Genomic DNA, 19,300 nt, shown 5'->3' with positions numbered 1-19,300 from the left:
CCCGGTTCGTTCTACGGACTTTTTCAGATCCATCGCGTTTTTTCTAGAAAAAATTTTGTTCCCCAAAATATTTACCATATTCCGAAACCTCACGAACCATTTGGAACATTTGGAAAGTTCGTGAACGTTCTGAACAGTCTCTTTAAAAATTCGTTCCCGAAAAGATTCACCATTCTAATGCTCCACGAATCCTAAAATCTTTTTAAAATTCAGAACGTTTCAAAAACGTTCTAAAAAGTCTATTAAAAAAATCCGTTCCCAAAAAGATTCACCCAACGAATTTCACGAACCCTACGAAGTCTAGAAATTGAAAAGTTCGAAAACTTTCTGAAAATACTCTCGAAAAGATTCGCCATCCAAAGACCCCCACAAAACCAAGGAACTTTCGCAAAGTTCAAAAAATATCCTCAAAAGTCCCTTGCTTTGAGATTCCTTTTTCAAATTTGCATCACTTTTTCTTCTACTGATCTTTAATAAGTTTTTTTTTCTTTTTCTATTCTTCCGGTTTCTTCTTCCTGAATTTTTTCACCTGGAAGTTGTCTCGCGCAACAAGAATTGACTTCCGCAAAAGTTGGTGAACGATAAAAAAAAATCCAGAAGAAATTCTCATTCCGAAAGAAGAATTAAAGGATGAAAGTTTTTCTATATAGCAGGACCACGAGAGGAATTCTAATTGGTGCTTTTCAAAAATTCTAAATATCAAACCAGATGTTACACATCGTGCGCAGTAGTGTATTCTTTCTGAAACGTGTTGTTGTACGTGTGTCCCTCTTCCCTTTTTCTTTCTCTCGCTGTTCGCGCCCTACAAGTCGGAATGCGATTGACTTCATGCATATCTGGCAACAAGGTTCCTAGAGAGAGTCTCGCCCATCTCACCGGTTTATGTCCCCCATATAACGGGTGTACCTGTCCTCTTTTTTTCTCCACTTGCAAAAACAAAACGCTAAAACAAAACAACTCAAGAAAACAAGACTCTAAACTCAATTATTAAAAAAAAGGATCATCTCTAGACTGTATAATTATTAAAAAGAAGAACCCCATTACATATTACGAACCCATTACCTCGCGCGCGGTAAATTGTGAATTGAATGAGGAATACACATCTAACAAGACTGGTGAGAATAATTTTTTATCGAGAAGAATATTTTGATTGCTCGAGTGAAAAGTAATAAACAAGTGAGACAATTTGCGTTTGAGCGAGATGCCTCGTCGGTTAAATTTTATCCATGGGCGTATAGAGAGTTGATTGAAGTAGATATATATACACAACCGGTAAATCAGTGCTTGTATAATTTTATGTTTGCTGGAAGCGTGCAATTACCCGTTGAGAATCTGAATCGTTCATCCACCTTTTGGTTGTATTGGTGGATGTTGGGACCACCCGTTAGAAGCGCTAAGATGAGCCTCTCAACATAAACGAAGGAGGTGAAGGAGTAAGGGAAAAGAAGAAGAAGGAGGAGGAGGATGAGGAGGGTCTATGGGGATGGGGAGTCAAAGGCTCGTTAGCGGCACGAGGGGAGTCAAAACACTGTTGCCAGATTGTTATCCCTTCTTCTTTTGCATTTCAATGTGAATTCCCTTAGAAAATGCAACATCGCGATTGCATGCATATTCTGTAGGTACACACATATATATATGTATATATCTTCAGGTTAATCTCACGACGGGACAATCGAAACGAGACTCAAGGATCTTGCTGTTCTTTTCGCTTTTAGAATCATGATAATAAGGGAGGCCACAACTATTGTGATAAATGGGAATTTTCCTATTATGTCTATCTTCCCATTCCTATTTTGGGTCCCCTATTTTTTTTAACATGGCATCATTAAAAATTAAGAAATATTTCAATATTTCTAAATTTTTAATGATGGTACATTTAAAAAAATTAATCCGACTTAATTGTTAGTATTCATATAAAGCTTTACCCAATTTTAAATATCTGGGTCATGTAAGCCTAACTTGATAAACGAGATAATCTAAAAGGTACTATCTGCATTTTTATCAATCCAGAAGTGACCAAATTTAAAGTTATGAAGTAACTCCTAATGGTGAATCAGACTTTCATCCTTCAGGAACTAAACATCGACAGTTGTCTAATTATTAAACACCACCTTTGAGGAAAATTAATTAGTTCAAGATTCTAAAAAGCTTTATGGAATTACCTACAGAATCCTAACTAGCTTGATGGATTATATCCGGAACGACCTAAAACGAACCCTGGATTAAAAAAACCTAGTGTTAAACACTACCTCCTTATTAACTATATCTTTAGGGATTCTACAAAAACTATTGTGCAGCACAATATCACCTTTCGAGGGATGCAAACAATGAATCTTCAGAGTGTAATAATCGGTACCCCCTTGATTGAAAAACCATTGGTTGTTAAATAAATCTTCAGTAGTATAATAGTCAGTATGCCCTTAATAAAAATTCCATTCGTGATTAAATAAATCTTCAGTAGTATAATGACCAGTACTCCCTTAATTTCAATCCCATTAGTATTTAAATAAATCTTTAGTAGCATAATTCCCAGTAGACCCTAAATTGGAATTCCATTCGTGATTAAATAAATCTTCAGTAGTATAATAGTCAGTATCCCCATACTTTAGGATCCCATTGTTATCTAAATGATTCTACAATAAAGATAACTGCGAATACCCTCACTGTTAGGATACCATTGTTATTTAAATAAATCATCAGTAATGATAATTGCTAATACCCCTTTTATAGAATCCATTGTTATTTTAATAAATCTTCAGTAACAAAAATTGTCAATACCCTTTTTTTAACAATTCCATTGTTATTGCAATAAACCTTCGGCAATATAATGATCAATATCACCCTCTTCAAGAGCGTTAATTAAATCTTCAGTAGTATAATAATCAGTATCCCCATTCTTTAGAACTCTATTGTTATCTAAATGATTATTCAGTAACGAAAATAAGGAATACCTTCACTGTTAGTGTACCCTTGTTATTTAAATAAATCTTCATTGACGAAAATTGTCAATATCCTATATCTACAACTACCATTGTTATTTAAATAAATCTTCTGCAATATAATGATCAGTAACAACATCTTCGAAAGCGCTAATTAAATCATTAGTAGTATACTAATCAGTATCCCCATTCTTCAGGACCCTATTGTTATTTAAAAAAATTTTAGTAACCAAAATTAGGAATACTCGCAAAGTTAGGGTACCCTTCTTATTTAAATAAATCTTTATTAACGAAAATTGTCAACATCCTATTTCTAAAACTGCCATTGTCATTTAAATAAATCTTCGTCAATATAATGATCAGTATCACCATCTTCGAGAGCATTAATTAAATCTTCAGTAGTATAATAGTCAGTACACCCTAGTGAGAAATCCATTGGTAGTTAAATAAATCTTCACTAGTATAATAATCAGCATCCCTAAACTTGAGGACCCTATTGTTATTTATTTATTTATTAAAATAAATCCAACAGTCAGAAGACCAATTATAGGATTATATATAACAAAAATAAAATTAATTAATATACTCAATCTAAATTAATAAATTAAGTGGTCGTAGTGACACGAGAATGATTAATAAAGTCAGAAAGTGATTTGGAAAATTCTTTTAAAGAGATACAAAATAAATCAATTTCATTGTCGCTGCACATAGTATTTAAAGCCTCACACATATCAATGATCGACACCCGACGGTGTAAAATGGATAACTAGACCTCAGACAACGTTGAGGAACAAGGATAGTTATAAGAGATAATAAATATGAACAATCAAAAATTGTCCTAAAAATCTTGAAAAAAATGTAGAGAATGCAATCAATCTTCGTTCCTCAAGTGTTTGTACATTAAATAAGGTACACAATTCATTGTAGTCAGAACCAGGCGAAAGGAATTGGCAATGTTTTTTATAATAAATAAATTTTAAGAAACGTTTTTGATCTAAATGATTCTTCAGTAACGAAAACTATGAATACCCTCACTGTTAGGATACCATTGTTATTTAAATAAATTTTCAGTAATGTTAATTGTCAATAGCCCCTTTATAGGATTCCATTGTTATGTTAATAAACCTTCGTCAGTATAATGATCAGCATCCCTTTTTCAATGTATATCAAGTTAGCAGTGCAACTTCACAAAATTCAAAAATGAACAATACTATAATTTGCCGTTAATTAATCGCTAATTAATTGTGAAAGAAATAATTTTGTCGTTTAAATATTTTTTTTTATACAGGGTGCCCTGCTAACTTGATGTCAAGTTAGCAGGGCACCCCCTTGAAACTGTTAAATCAATATATTTCGCAGAATTTCTTGCGCAAGAATTTACCGTTTTTTATCCGTAACAAATCCCATTAATCCTTTTGAAAAATAATTAAAGTTGCGAGGGCAAACAAAAGTTTTCGGCTTTAGAAGTGTAGAATAACCACTTTAACCGCACTCATAGGGTTATTCCTGTGTTTTGAATTTACCGCTTGTCGAATTTAAATGAATTGTGTCCGGGAAAAAATCGTATGATTATTTTCAACTTAACATTAGATAATATCAAGTTAAGCCAACCTCCTATCTCAATTTTTTATATTTGTTTTCATTTTTATAAATTCCACACTTTCGCCACTAGTTGTGCAATGTACTATTGTACCAAATGATCAAAATATTAGTGTACGGAACCCGCTATTTCAGTGCAAGTGTAATTCGCACTTGCCCAGTTTTTTTTAAATGCCGTCTAACATAAAAATAAACAATTATGAAAAGATAAAAATTACTTCGGAGGCGAGGGAATATTAATTTAGTTAAAATTTCTAAAATTTTTGTAAGATCCTGGAAAAAAATTTCAAATATAGTGTTTTTCCTACCTTGGATCCTCTTGCAATTTTTTTTAATTACTTCATACATTAAAATTTACAATTATCAAAAGAAAAAATTGTTTCTAAGGCATGAAAATGATAATTTAATTGAATAAACAATTTAATTTAATACCGAGATTTTTTAAAAAATCATAACTATTATAAATGGTACAATATAAATTAAATTTATCAATCTTTTTCTGTGAAAGTCAGGTGGCAGATTGCACCCGTAGTAATTTCTTAAATCATTAATGCGCGCATAGAATTTTACTAGTAAATTGAATAAGTTAATAAAATATCTCTGAATATCTATAATATATTTAAAATATAAGTAAATAACGTAAATATTTTTTCCATAGACTATAAACGTTGTAAAAATAATCTCAGGGCATTCTAGCGATATTTTTATTATATCCCTAGGATATCCTGTGAATATCCTCTAGATATACCAAGGACAGCCATAAGATATCCCTACACTGTAAAAAATTTATGGAGTTAACGGACTCGGGAGTTGGGAGTGAAATTTTTTGAGTTAAAAATCAACTCCAGAAGAGAGTTAATTTACTAACTTCTACTAACTCCCTTTATCAACACCTGCCGGAGTTATTTTTTCTTTGGGGAGTTAGCATTTGGGTGTGAAGTTTTAACTCTCTTTATTTAACTCCCCAATGGGTTGCGACTTTTATAGAATCCCCTGGGGAGTTAAAATTTAACTCCCTTTTTTACAGTGTAGGATAACCTGTTGATATCCCACGGAATTCCTAGGGAAAACCCCCCCAAAATATCCTACAAAGCGGCGGTTTGTATATCCCAGAGATAACCTACGGATATTCTAGGATATCATGTGGACTTTCTCGGGATATCTTACATTTATACAGGACATCCTGAGGATATCCTAAAGATATCCTTTTGTTGTAAGGGTTGTTGCTTGTTATTTTAACACCAAATTCGTTATTAAAATAACCTTTTATTTTCTTTGCATTGCAAGTCATTTAAATAACACCTTTTTAACTCTGCACCCAGAAAAAATTTGTTTAAAACAAAGAAAAATTGTTTTTTTAAAATCCCTTTTTAAATTGAAGATGAAATTTGTTTTAATAAAAAAAAATCTTCCTTGCTTTTGCAAAAAAGTTTTTAAATGTTTTTAATAGAGGTGTAGTGCAAAATTCGAATCGAAAGTAAATTCGAATCGAAATACGAATTCGAATTTCGAATTGGCCGATTCGAATCGAAAGAAAATTCGAATCGAAATACCAATTCGAAGTTTCGAATTTCGAATTGGCCGATTCGAATCGAAAGAAAATTCGAATCGAAATACGAATTCGAAGTTTCGAATTGGCCGATTCGAATCGAAAGTAAATTCGAATCGAACTAGCCAATTCGAAAATCGGAGTTTCGAATTGTACAACTCAACTCGGTTAATTTATTCGCACAATTATTTTGACAGAAATCCTAACCTAAAATTAGTAGGCTGATATTCATAATACAGCTATCTATAGTACTTTGAAACTTTTTCTTAAAAATTGTCTATATATTTTTTATTAATTCTATAATTTTAATATATAAACAACATACAAATACCAATAATTTTTAATATTTCTTATTAATAATTAATAATTATTTTTAAGTAATAACAAATATTTTTCTGAACATTGAAAATTAAAAATTTGAAAATTATAAAGTTAATAAAGAAAAATAAATGTATATTTATTATAGAGGAAGAATTCATTTTATTTTTAATTTTCAAAAATAAGCAATTATAAAATTAAATTTTTAGAAATTTCCATGGTTATAAAGTTACGTTATTATTATAAATTTAATTTTAAATATACAATAATATTTCAGCATATTTTTATTTATTTAACTTCTTTATATTATCATAAAAAAATACTTAGATGTGTTCTTTATTTTATAGTAATGTAAATTATTTGTTTTCTTAAATTAAATAAATTAAATAAAATTTTTTTAAATTAATAACAAAATTATAAGTTGTATTTAAATGAAGTAAATAATTATAATTTTTACAAATAAATTTTAATTGTAATAAATTAACTTTTTTGATTCAAAATTTTCTAAATTTTAAGAAAAATGTTTTCCTAAAAATATAATTTTTTAAATCTAATTAATTATAAAATGACTTTGTATTCTTTCTTTATTGTTTATATTTTTTTTATAGTATATAATTGCTCTTCATGTATACCCCATTCGGGTTTTTACATATCTGACAACCCCCCTATTATTCTCCAAATTTCCCCAGATTTCCCCAAATACCCCCTATTTGCGGTCCGCAGCCGACTTTTATTAGAAGTACTCGTATTCACATGGCCCTCTCTGGCCATAGTTAAGGGAAACTACGGAAAACCTTTAACTGAGTACAGCCGATTTATCGACGCCGAGTCTTGGATGTATAAATTCGAAGTCTCGAATATTACACAACCAAGTCCTCGACGTTCAAATCGCCCGCTCAGATTATCTCACGTGCCGGAAAAATCCCAGGCTAATGGGCGCGAACCAAGTACCCTTGGTCCATCTCGCCGAGCGAGGCATTTATCCGACTGAGCTAATCTGTCGGTGATTAAATTCTTAATTTTAGAATATCAATTTTTCTTTGTGGGCAGTATATATCTATTATCCATATTTCTATACGCTTGAAGTTCCTTTTGTTCAAGTGTTCAATTTCGAATTGGCCGATTCGAATCGAAAGAAAATTCGAATCGAACTACCAATTCGAAAGTAAATTCGAATCAAACTAGCCAATTTGAAAATCGGAGTTTCGAATTGTACAACTCAACTCGGTTAATTTATTCGCACAATTATTTTGACAAAAATCCTAACCTAAAATTAGAAGGATGGTATTTTTAAATCCATTATAGTTTACAATATTCAGTTTTACAAAATTTCAAATATTCCTAAATTCTTCAATGAAATAAATATTAAATTATAAAAACTTAGAATAATATTTACAAAGTTCAATTAAATTTATTCAAAATTCAATTATTTTTAAAAATTCACGCTATATTGCTTTTGATATTTAATTGTTAATCTAAAATTTTAATTGAATTGAATGTTTCTTAAAATTCAATTCCCATAAAGAATCGTTATCAACAAATTGTAATAAAATTTTTGAGAATAGTGACATTTTTCGAGAAATACGATTAAAATTTTATAAAAAATAATTGAAATTCTGCAATGAGTTTTATTATTTATGAAAATAATTGAATTCCTAAAAGAATTTTATTTTTTATAAAAATAATTGATTCCCTGTAAAAATGTTATTTATACGAGAATATTTTATTTTCTGCAAAGGATTTTATTATTTTAAGTAACAACACAAATATTGAATTTCTGTAAAGTATTTTATCATTCATGAAAATAATTGAATTTTTAAAAAAAATTTTATTCAAATTTATAACAATAATTAAATGCCTTGCAGAAATTTTGTTAATGAGTTGAATAATAATTGAATTACTGCGAAGCCTTTTATTAAAATTCGGACAATAATTAAATTCTTTTCAAAATTTCAATTAAAATAGTATTAGAAAAGAACCCAGTAAAAAAAAACTAATTCAAATGAATTGAAACGAATTAACATTTTTGGTAGGCTCCAATTCGTATTTGTCACAAAGCGGGATTCACTCAAGCTCTTTGTATATTCAATTGAATTTAATTCAATATGTACCAATTTGTCCAAACGAATTCGCATTCGAAAGAAATGGCCAAGGAATGCATTGAATTCGTGCTAACGAATTGAAAAACAATTAAAGGCTCAAAACTTGTCCAGTGAATTGGTACGGATAGAAGGTTCGGAAGTTCAATACAGTTTCACGAATTCAGGAAAATTGCATCATGGCTCGAATTCGTATTTGTTACAAAGCGGGATTCACGAAAGCTCTTTGTGAATTCTTTTTAATTCATTTCAATTAGTTTTCGTTTACTGGGAAATAGTAATAGTAAAGAATTTTATTAAAATTTAAAAAAAATTGAATTCCTAAGAAGAATTTTATTAAAATGTTTAAAATGGAGAAATTTTATTATTTATGAAAATAATTAAATTTTGGATAAATTTTATCAATTTTTTCTGAATAATTGAATTTCTTTGCGAAATTTTATTAAAATATATTTTTATTTCTTGTATTAGCGAATTTAAAGTAGTGCAAATTCTCAAAAAAAAGAAATAGTAGCTTCGAGTTGCTGAAATCTAAAAAAAAGTACTTAAATATATAGTACCATAACGTAAAAAAAGTAGTAAATAGTTGGTTTATACTTATTTTTTATTTATTTTAGTTTATTAACTTTTGAATTTAAAAATCTTTAATTTTCAATTTTTAGAAGATTATTTCTTAAAAATAATTAATAGGGTAGAGTGGGGCAAACCGGACCCCCTAACGGTTTTTTGACTCTTGTGACCAAACGAATCAACTGATTTCACTTTTCGATGGCTTGTTTGAATGATCATTTAATTGCGCAACTTTTTCCCAGAGACACATATACCTTATCTTTTATTGTTAAGTTGCTGTGTTAACTTTAAAAAATTTTGCAAACGGTCCGGTTTGCCCCACCCCCTGGGGTAAACCGGACCGTTTGGTTTTTTATTTATAATATTGCATTTACATAATCTACAATAATAAAAAAACATAAAGAATCATGTAAACAATGGTTGTGAATAAAATTTTGTGATAAAGGGAGTTAGTAGAAGTTAGTAAATTAACTCTCTTCTGGAGTTGATTTTTAACTCAAAAAATTTCACTCCCAACTCCCGAGTCCGTTAACTCCATAAATTTTTTACAGTGTAGGGATATCTTATGGCTGTCCTTGGTATATCTAGAGGATATTCACAGGATATCCTAGGGATATAATAAAAATATCGCTAGAATGCCCTGAGATTATTTTTACAACGTTTATAGTCTATGGAAAAAATATTTACGTTATTTACTTATATTTTAAATATATTATAGATATTCAGAGATATTTTATTAACTTATTCAATTTACTAGTAAAATTCTATGCGCGCATTAATGATTTAAGAAATTACTACGGGTGCAATCTGCCACCTGACTTTCACAGAAAAAGATTGATAAATTTAATTTATATTGTACCATTTATAATAGTTATGATTTTTTAAAAAATCTCGGTATTAAATTAAATTGTTTATTCAATTAAATTATCATTTTCATGCCTTAGAAACAATTTTTTCTTTTGATAATTGTAAATTTTAATGTATGAAGTAATTAAAAAAAATTGCAAGAGGATCCAAGGTAGGAAAAACACTATATTTGAAATTTTTTTCCAGGATCTTACAAAAATTTTAGAAATTTTAACTAAATTAATATTCCCTCGCCTCCGAAGTAATTTTTATCTTTTCATAATTGTTTATTTTTATGTTAGACGGCATTTAAAAAAAACTGGGCAAGTGCGAATTTCACTTGCACTGAAATAGCGGGTTCCGTACACTAATATTTTGATCATTTGGTACAATAGTACATTGCACAACTAGTGGCGAAAGTGTGGAATTTATAAAAATGAAAACAAATATAAAAAATTGAGATAGGAGGTTGGCTTAACTTGATATTATCTAATGTTAAGTTGAAAATAATCATACGATTTTTTCCCGGACACAATTCATTTAAATTCGACAAGCGGTAAATTCAAAACACAGGAATAACCCTATGAGTGCGGTTAAAGTGGTTATTCTACACTTCTAAACCCGAAAACTTTTGTTTGCCCTCGCAACTTTAATTATTTTTCAAAAGGATTAATGGGATTTGTTACGGATAAAAAACGGTAAATTCTTGCGCAAGAAATTCTGCGAAATATATTGATTTAACAGTTTCAAGGGGGTGCCCTGCTAACTTGACATCAAGTTAGCAGGGCACCCTGTATAAAAAAAAATATTTAAACGACAAAATTATTTCTTTCACAATTAATTAGCGATTAATTAACGGCAAATTATAGTATTGTTCATTTTTGAATTTTGTGAAGTTGCACTGCTAACTTGATATACATCCTTTTTCAAGGGATATAATAAAATCTTCAGTAGTATAATGATCAGTATCCCCTTAATTACAATCCCAGTGTTAGTTAACTCCCTGCCTACGCTTGTGATTGTTATCGTCTAAAATGATCTATTTGGAACCCTTTTGGAAACTATGCAAATTATGTTTAAAATCATTTAAGCATTAGATTTAACAAATCTTCAGTAGTATAATGATTAGCACCCCCGTATATAAAGGCGTCAATTAAATCTTCAGTAGTCTAATAGTCAGTATCCCATCCTTAAGGACGTTAATAAATTCTCTGCCTACTTAGTTGACCGTTATCACCAAAAACCGACAATCCACTTGTCAGCGTAGGCAGAGGGTTAAATCTTCAGTAGTATAATGATAAGTATCCTCTTTTTGAGGGTTTTAATTAAATCTTCAGTAGTATAATGATAAGTATCCCCATTTTGAGGGTTTTATTTAAATCTTCAGTAGTATAATGATAAGTATTCCCATTTTGAGGGTTTTATTTAAATCTTCAGTAGTATAATGATAAGTATCCCCTTCTTGAGGGTATTACTTAAATCTTCAGTAATATAGTAACCAGTACCCCCATTGTTAAGCATCTGGAGTTTTTGAAATAAAAATAGAAAAACTACTCACCAAACACTAGCGGCACCACCAAAATAGTAGAGCATCAAAAAGACAATGGCACAATAAGGATTATCAAGACCGTCCTGAGTGAGATACTGCTGTTGATGCTGAGCGATGATCACTTGATCTTGAGAGTGTAAAGGAATTGCTTGCGTGCACGCGACAGCTACTCGTCCAGCAGCTAATCGAATCACGTAACCAACTGCGACAACCGCATGGCATACGGCCAAACACGTGATGGCTTTCTCTGCAAGAAGAAAGGAAGCAATTCGAAATCAGTCATAAAATTACCAAGTGTATCAAAACAATAATAGAAATCGTTATCTATTGTTTAAATTACAGTATAATGGAAAACAATTTTTTAAAAATGTAAATTACAATTTAGAATGATTTTCTCTAGTTTTATTTTGTCAAAAGGGACTTACAGTATAATTGAAGTTTTATTGTTAACTCACCGGCTGTGTTGGTTGTTCCGTATTGTTTTCGCGGTTTTAGCGCAGTGAATATTGCAATGGCAACTGAGAAAAGGCAAACTGTTGCAAATGCTGCGGTCCATGCCTCAGCTATCTTCTTATCCCTTTGTGACCAAAGAATATCGGCATCGCAAGCGGCCGCGCATCTCCCGGAGCGATTTAAAAAGATATAGAGACCAGATTTGGCGTACCACGAACAACCCCAAGGTCCATTGCCGGCACCAATCGTCTACGGAAGAGGAGAAAGAAAGGCCGCTTCATTAAGTAACTCCTGATGTATGAGGGTCATGGAAAATGTATTCCTAACTGCGGCTTAGTTTCTAAATTTATCGCGGAACCCAAAACTCCTTCTTTCTTTACTCTTTTATAACCACCTGACGAAAACGTCTCTTCCACCCATTCTTTTTGCATTTTTTAAACCAAAGTCTAAATTTGATAACGTTTCGCATAATATAGAAAAATTAGGTCAAAGTTGAATTCCTTTTTTTATTGTAATAAGCAGTTAGGAGAAGAATCGGAAATAGAATATTTTACCTGAATTGGAATCGCAGGTCCAGGTTCACCGGGTCCTTCCATACACATATGCTGATGATTATTTTGAGGTGGAAATTTAGAGCAATTTAATGCCGCAGGCCAAGGAAAACCAAAACCTTGAAGTACTGGATAGCAACGTGCGCGAACTTGTTCACAGAGTCCTCGACATGGTCCAATTGGCGATGGTACTTTTTCCGTGCACATGGGTACATAAACGGAACAGAGAAACAGGTGCAATTGGGCACTGAAAGAACAGAAGATTGTTTTCTTAAATTCTTTTCAAATGAAAGTTAATTTAAATAATCACAGTGTATAGTAAATTTGAATAATCATAATGTATCTAGTAATTTAAATAAACTAGTTTAAATAAATTTGAATAAAATTCTTTTGAGTCGGTCAAATAATGAGAATTTTATAATTTGGTCAAATAATAAGATTTTTAAAATGGGAGACTTTGTAATCGTTGAGCGTTGATTAGTTAGCCACTTTAGGAGATATGAATTAAAAAAGTAGAAGGTATAAAAACTGCAAGACTACTTTGAAAGACTACCTTAGAAGACAACTTTAAAAAACTCCTTTAGAAGACTACTTTAGAAGACTTCCTTAAAAGACTAATTTAGAAGACTACTTTTGAAGAGTACTTTAGAAAAGTCCTTTAGAAGGCATCATTAGAAGATTACTTTAGAAGACTACTTTTAGAATATTCTATAGAATATTTTTAAAGCTTCTCTTAGCTACTAATTTAGAACTTAATAATTAAAATATCTGAAAAGATGTAACAAGTTAGTACCATTAAGTAAAATGGGCAAAACTTTTATCCAACATCGACAAAAGGGTTTTAACAAATAATTCATGCAGAATTTTAAAAACACGAACGTCTTCCCACCTGAATATCTGGATGCAATTAGGGTATCTTTTATGAAACCATTGTTAATTTAATAAATCTTCAGTAAACAAATGGTAAAAGCCCTCATTTATAGAATTCCATGGTTAGTAACATAAACCTTCAGTAGTTTAATGATGAGTACCCTATTTATTAGAATACAATTGATAGTTAAATAAATATTCGGTAGTATAATAGCGAGTACCCCCTTACTTAGAATCCCATTGTTAGATAAATAAATCTTCAATAGTATAATAATCAGTATCCCCATTCATTAGGACCAAATTATTATTTAATTAAGTTTCAGTATCGAAAATTAGGAATGGCATCCAAATAAAAGGGGTTTCGATTAGGATACCATTGTTATTAAGATGAATCTTCAATAATGTAAATTGTCAATACCCCTTTCAGAGAATATCATTGTTATTTTAATAAATCTTCAGTAACGAAAATTGTCAACATCCTTTTTTTAAGAATACCATTGTTATTTAAATAAATCTTCGGTAATATAATGATCAGTATCACCCTCTTCGAGAGCGTTTCTTAAATCTCCAGTAATATAATAGTCAGTGCCCTCATAGTTACAGTCTAATTGTTAGTTAAGTAAATCTTCAGTAGTAATTAAAACTTCGTCGTTAATTAAATAGATTTTTAGTATTATAAAGATCAGTTATCCCTTAATTAAGAACCAGTTGATAATTAAATAAATCTTCAGTAGTATAATGATCAGTACCCCCTTAATTATAGAATTAAATTGGTAGTTGAATTTGTCTTCAGTAGTATAATAGTCAGTATCCCCATTTTATAGGACCCCATTATTGTTTAAATAATGTTCAGTATCGAAAATTAGAAAAAAGAAAAATTAGAAAAACCCTCTGTTAGGATACCATTGTTATTTAAATAAATCTTCATTAATGTTAATTGACAATATCCCCTTTATAGAATACAATACCATTGTTATTTATATAAATCTTCAATAACAAAAATTGTCAATACCCTTTTTTTAAGAATAGCAATGTTATTTAAATAAATCGTTGGCAATATAATGATCATTATCATCCTCTTTGGGAGCTTTTTAATTAAATCTTCAGTAGTATAATAGTCAGTACCCCCTTTATTAAACCCCATTGTTATTTAAGTAAATTTTCAGTTTCCCTTTCATTAAGGGCGTTAATTAAATCTTCAGTAGTATAATAATCAGGATCCCCTTCATTAGAATTAAATTGCGGTAGTTAATAAATCTTTAGTAGTATAATAGTCAGTAATCCCTTAATTAAGACCCCGTTGTTCATTTAATAAATTTCAGTAGTTTAATAGTCACGACCTTCTTTTTTAAGCCCTTATTGTTATTTAAATAAAATCTTCAGTACTATGATAGTCAGTACCCCTACTATGGGAAATATCCCTTAAAGAAAAATGAAAGAAATGAATCCTTATTAGTATAATGATGAGTATCTCCTTAATTGGAATACCATTGCTACATGAATAAATCTTAGGTAGTATAATAGTCAGTACACCTTTAATTACAATCCCATTGTTGGTTAAATAACTCTTCAGTAGTATATCGACCAGTAGTTCCTGAATTAGACTTTCATTGGTAGTTAAATATAAATCTTCAGTATAGTATAATAATCAGTATCCCCATTCTTTAGGACCCCATTAATATATCTAAATAATTCTTCAGTAACAAAAACTAGGAATACCCAACTGTTAGGATTCCATTGTTATTTAATTAAATCTTCTGCAATATAATGATCAGTAACATCCTTTTCAAGAGCGCTAATTAAATCTTTAATAGTATAATAATCAGTCCCTATTGTTATCTAAATAATTCTTCAGTATTAAAAATTCTGAATTCCCCCACTGTTAGAATTAGCATTGTTATTTTAATAAATCTTCAATAGTTTTAATTGCTATTTCCCCTTTTATAGAATATCATTGTTATTTCAATAAGTCTGTATTAAAAAAAATTGGCAATGCCCTTTTTTTAAGAACACCGTTGTTATTTCAAAAAACCTTCGTCAGCATAATGATCAATATTACCCTCTTCAAAAGTGTTAATTAAATCTTCAGTAGTATAATAATCAGTATCCCCATTCTTCAGGACCACATTGTTATTTAAATAATTTTCATTAACAAAAATTAGAAATGCTCTCGCAGTTTGGATACCATTGTTATTTAAATAAATCTTCGGCAATATAATGATCAGCATCAGCCACTTCGAGCATTAATTAAATCTTCAGTAGTATAATAATCAGTACCCCTGAGTTAGAATTCAATTGGTATACCAATGAAAACTATAACTATATTTAACTATAGTCAAATAAATCTTCAGTAGTATAATAATCAGTATCCCGATTCCTTAGGTCCCCATTGTTATCTAAATAATTCTTCAGTAATGAAAACCACGAATGTCCCCATTGTTAGGATACCATTGTTATTTAAATAAATCTTTGGTAATATAATTATCTGTATCCCCCTTTTCAAGAGCGTTAATTAAATCTTCAGTAGTATAATGATCAGTACCCCCTTAATTTGAATTAATTAATTAATTAATTTAAATTAAATTTGCTGTTAAATACATCTTTAGTAGTATAATAGTCAGTATCCTCATTTACTTAGAACCCAATTGTTATTTAATTAAGTTTCAGTACCAAACCATTATTATTATTATTATTATTATTATTATTATTATTATTATTATTATTATTATTATTATTATTATTATTATTATTATTATTATTATTATTATTATTAATTATTTATTTATTATTATTATTCATTAGGAATACCCCTTTTATTAGGATACCATTGTTATTTTAATAAATCTTCAGTAATGTAAATTAGCAGTACCCTCTTTTAAGGACAGCATTGTTATTCTAATAAATCTTCAGTAATGTAAATTGGCAATACCCTCTTTATAGGATTTTATTGTTATTTTAATAAATCTTCAGTAATGTAAATTAGCAGTACCCTCTTTTAAGGACAGCATTGTTATTTTAATAAATCTTCAGTAATGTAAATTAGCAATACCCTCTTTATAGGATTTTATTGTTATTTTAATAAATCTTCAGTAACGAAAATTGTCAATATCTTTTTTTTAAGAATTTTCAGTAGTATAATGACCAGTACACCCAATTTTTAGGATCGTATTGTTATTTTAATAAATCTTTGTCCGTATAATGGTCAGCATCCCTTTTTCAAGGGTTTTAATTAATTCCTCAGTAGGTTAATGATCAGTATCCCATTAATTACAATCCCATTGTTAGTTAATCCTCTGCCTACGCTTGTAGTCTAATAGTCAGTAATCCCTTTTTTTTGACCCCATTTCTATTTAAATTATTCTTCAGAAGTATAATGATCAGTACCCCCCTGTTTATGATTGTTAATTAAATATTTAGCAGTATAGTGTTCAGTATAAAGAGTACCTACTTTTTTAAAGAACTTTCAAAACAAATCTTCAGTAGTATAATGTTCAGTATCCCCTTTTTGGTATGTTTTAGGAAACAAATCTTCAGTAGTATAATGTCCAGTATCCCTTTTCTAGTAGGTTTTTAGATTAAAATCTTCAGTAGTATAATGTTCAGTATCCCTTTTCTAATAGGTTTTAGGAAACAAATCTTCAGTAGTATAATGTCCAGTATCCCCCTGTTTATGATTGTTAATTAAATGTTCAGTAGTATTGTGTTCAGTACACACTTTTTTAAAGAACTTTGAAAAAAAATCTTCAGTATAGTATAAAATGTTCAGTATCCCTTTTTTCTAGTAGGTTTTTAGATTAAAATCTTCAGCAGTATTTCAGTATCCCTTTTCTAATAGGTTTTAGGAAACAAATCTTCAGTAGTATAATGTTCAGTATCCCTTTTTTCTAGTAGGTTTTTAAAATAAAATCTTCAGTAGTATAATGTTCAGTATCCCCTGTTTTAGGAGTCCCAATCATATCAGAAAATTAAAATATTTCTAGGATATCCTTAAAATAACAATGGTCAACCTTTGGGTCATCTGTTAAAGTAATGATTAGTATCCCTAAAAGAAAAATTTATAAATAAAGAAAAAAAATATATTACCTGCATCCGTATTGAATCAAAGGACTGAACGTCTGTAGCGTGAATTCAGCATCACCCTGTACCTCATGACCAATCAAATTCGGCATTGCAGTCACATTGTATCCAAGTCCCCGGCACATTTCTATTCTAATTGGTTCACAAGCTCCATGTGCTCCCCAAATTGTCCTCACTGACATCAACACTATTAACCACCACATCTTCCAATTCTTCATCAATCCCTCAACTTTCGAATCAAAACTCAACATCACACAATTTTAAAATAAAACTATTTTGCCCGCAAGTTTTATTATTATTCATCCACTGTTCTTGTCCCACGATATGCACGCACAACAATCTTCCTCAACATTATTTTTCTTCTTTCGAGTCGGGAACTTCTTTTGATATTCACTGGCAGGAAAAAAAAATTTACATTCACTTTGTATTCAATTCAGAAAAAACTTCTTTAATCAGAAAAAACAAGAAATATTACATTTTTTCAAGGTAGACGGTACATTTGAATGCAAAATTTCTGTTTTTTAAAGTGGTTTATTTTTTATTTATTAAAATTTTTTTTACATTCTTTTTTTTTGTAAATTTTTCTGCTTCTATTATATTCTTGGAGGGCTGAAGAGTTGATGAGTTTCTGATCACGTTTCCGCGTGTCACGAGGGGGAGGATCGTTTCAATGAGAAAACAAGTGTGGTGATTGGATGAGGTGCGCTCGACACATGATTAACGGATGTTTAAAAAAAAGGGAGGGATGGTGAATGTTTCTATAGTGCTCCTCATCCGACGACTATTCACGAGATACTGAGGGCAGAAGAGAGCACGCAGACATTCTTCGACCTATACGCCGGTTGTATTCTCTCCGAGAGTCCCTAACTGATAATTGCATTCCACCTTTACCCACACCTGGACGACTTCAGCGAAATCTCGCGAGAGATTTTTTAAGCGCCAATCGATTTTTTTCTCACGGATGTATAGACTTGTAATGTTCCGATTTCGATATGATTTATTATTATTATTTATTATTTATGTGTTCGTACATTTTTAAACATTATTTATTTATAACGATTTTTATTTTTTACCATTATAGAAATTTTCCTGACTTTCAATGAAATTCTCTGACATTCCCTGACTTTTCTATAACTTTTCCATGACCAAAAAAAATTAAATTTAAATTATTTTAAAAAATTAAAAATATATTTTTAAATAAATATTTAATCAATATTATTTTTCCATGGAAATTATGATTTTCAAAAATTTTTAATTCAAACCTTTTTAAATTCAATAACGGATAAAAATATTATTGAAAAACATGAGGAAATGGCTCAGTGATAAAAACATTATTTTATATTATAAAAATATTAAAATTCCTCCAAATTATTTTTATCATTTCAATTAAATTATTATTTTCAAGAATTTTTAACAAAAATTCTTCTTTAAATCAATTAATTTTCGAAAAAGTCATCTGACAATACATTTTCAAATCCGTTTGTTTTCACTATTCAATTTTACGAAATTTCAATTATTCGTAAATTCTTTAATTAAATATATATTAGAAAATAAAAACTTCAAATAATATTAAAAGAATGCAATTAAACTTTTTCAAAAAAATTTAAAAATTCAATTATTTCTAAAAATTCACGTTATAGGGTTTTTAATATTCAATTATCTAAAATTTTAACTAAAATTCATTTTTATATCAATTTTTATATCAATTTTTATTAGAAAATTCTACTAGAATTCAATTATTTAAATACAAATAAAATGCAAATAATAAATAATATATTGAATAATTGAATGTTTCTTAAAATTAAATTCTCATAAAGAATTTTATCGACAAATTTTTAAATAATTGAATTCTTTTGACAAATTTTAATAAAACTTTTAAG

General features: G+C 29.6%; 1 protein-coding gene across 1 annotated transcript in view; it reads right to left on the bottom strand.

Moving 5' to 3' along the window:
• Positions 1–18,278, bottom strand: part of LOC122503605 (frizzled-4) — a 72,309-nt gene extending 54,031 nt beyond the window's left edge. The window contains exons 1-4 of the mRNA XM_043614202.1: positions 17,427–18,278; positions 12,477–12,720; positions 11,925–12,171; positions 11,479–11,716 (exon numbers count right to left, since the gene is read on the bottom strand). Of these exons, the coding sequence (XP_043470137.1) occupies positions 11,479–11,716; positions 11,925–12,171; positions 12,477–12,720; positions 17,427–17,671 (974 nt within the window). The 5' untranslated portion in view covers positions 17,672–18,278. The remainder of the gene's footprint in view (positions 1–11,478; positions 11,717–11,924; positions 12,172–12,476; positions 12,721–17,426) is intronic.
• Between the last annotated feature and the right edge of the window lie 1,022 nt (positions 18,279–19,300).

Source organism: Leptopilina heterotoma, unplaced genomic scaffold (genome assembly GCF_015476425.1).
Source record: "Leptopilina heterotoma isolate Lh14 unplaced genomic scaffold, ASM1547642v1 Lhet_265, whole genome shotgun sequence".
Taxonomy (NCBI): Eukaryota; Metazoa; Arthropoda; class Insecta; order Hymenoptera; family Figitidae; genus Leptopilina; species Leptopilina heterotoma.
The sequence above is the reverse complement of the archived record's forward strand: the minus strand, read 5'-3'. Positions and strand labels throughout refer to the sequence as shown.